This window comes from Penaeus monodon, chromosome 21, assembly GCF_015228065.2.
Source record: "Penaeus monodon isolate SGIC_2016 chromosome 21, NSTDA_Pmon_1, whole genome shotgun sequence".
NCBI lineage: Eukaryota > Metazoa > Arthropoda > Malacostraca > Decapoda > Penaeidae > Penaeus > Penaeus monodon.
This window is the reverse complement of record NC_051406.1, coordinates 22,754,072-22,754,681: the sequence shown is the minus strand read 5'-3', so window position 1 is coordinate 22,754,681 and position 610 is coordinate 22,754,072. Positions and strand designations below refer to the sequence as shown.

Below are 610 nucleotides of genomic sequence, written 5' to 3'. Positions count from 1 at the left end.
ACAAAGTTTTCTTTATTTCAAAATCATCTGAAGAAATAACGTTTTCCCCGTCAACTAACTTTTCCTCCATCAAAAATGAAACATCTCATTTAACATTTCACACAAATCTGCATACTCTCATTTTCAGTTTTCTCAAGAACAAGTAAAAAAAAAAAAAAAATCGCCAACTATTTTCACCCACCATCATAACGTACTTTAAAATTAATATAAGATATTCTTCCTGTTAGCCGAAAATCCAAAAATCCAAACATCGTTAATTTTTTTTCAGCAGCAACAAACTCTAATTATTATTGTTAAAGAATATGATATATCTCCTTACTTACAAAATACTTGAATATAACCTCTGTCAAGTCAATAGTAGAAAAAAGGTATTTCAAAAATCATCTCCAGGGAGTTTCTCAAAATTTCCGCATGTAGGAAATATTATTCACTTCAAAAGGCCAGGCAAAAACATACATAAGTAATAACAATATCTCTTGCCTCTTAACAACGAACAAAAACTCTTTTCCACAGACTTTTAGACGAGCTTTTGAACGCAGGCGTCCAGACCCGAGCCCTCGATACGCCTCAGCTGCACGAATTAAATGAGAAAATACTGGATGTTGAGGTA

At 32.6% G+C, this 610-nt stretch overlaps 1 protein-coding gene across 1 annotated transcript in view; it reads left to right on the top strand.

Moving 5' to 3' along the window:
* Positions 1-610, top strand: part of LOC119586351 (golgin IMH1-like) — a gene marked incomplete in the record, with an annotated part of 26,070 nt that overhangs the window by 10,677 nt on the left and 14,783 nt on the right. The window contains 1 exon segment of the mRNA XM_037935064.1: positions 513-607. Within this exon segment, the coding sequence (XP_037790992.1) occupies positions 513-607 (95 nt within the window).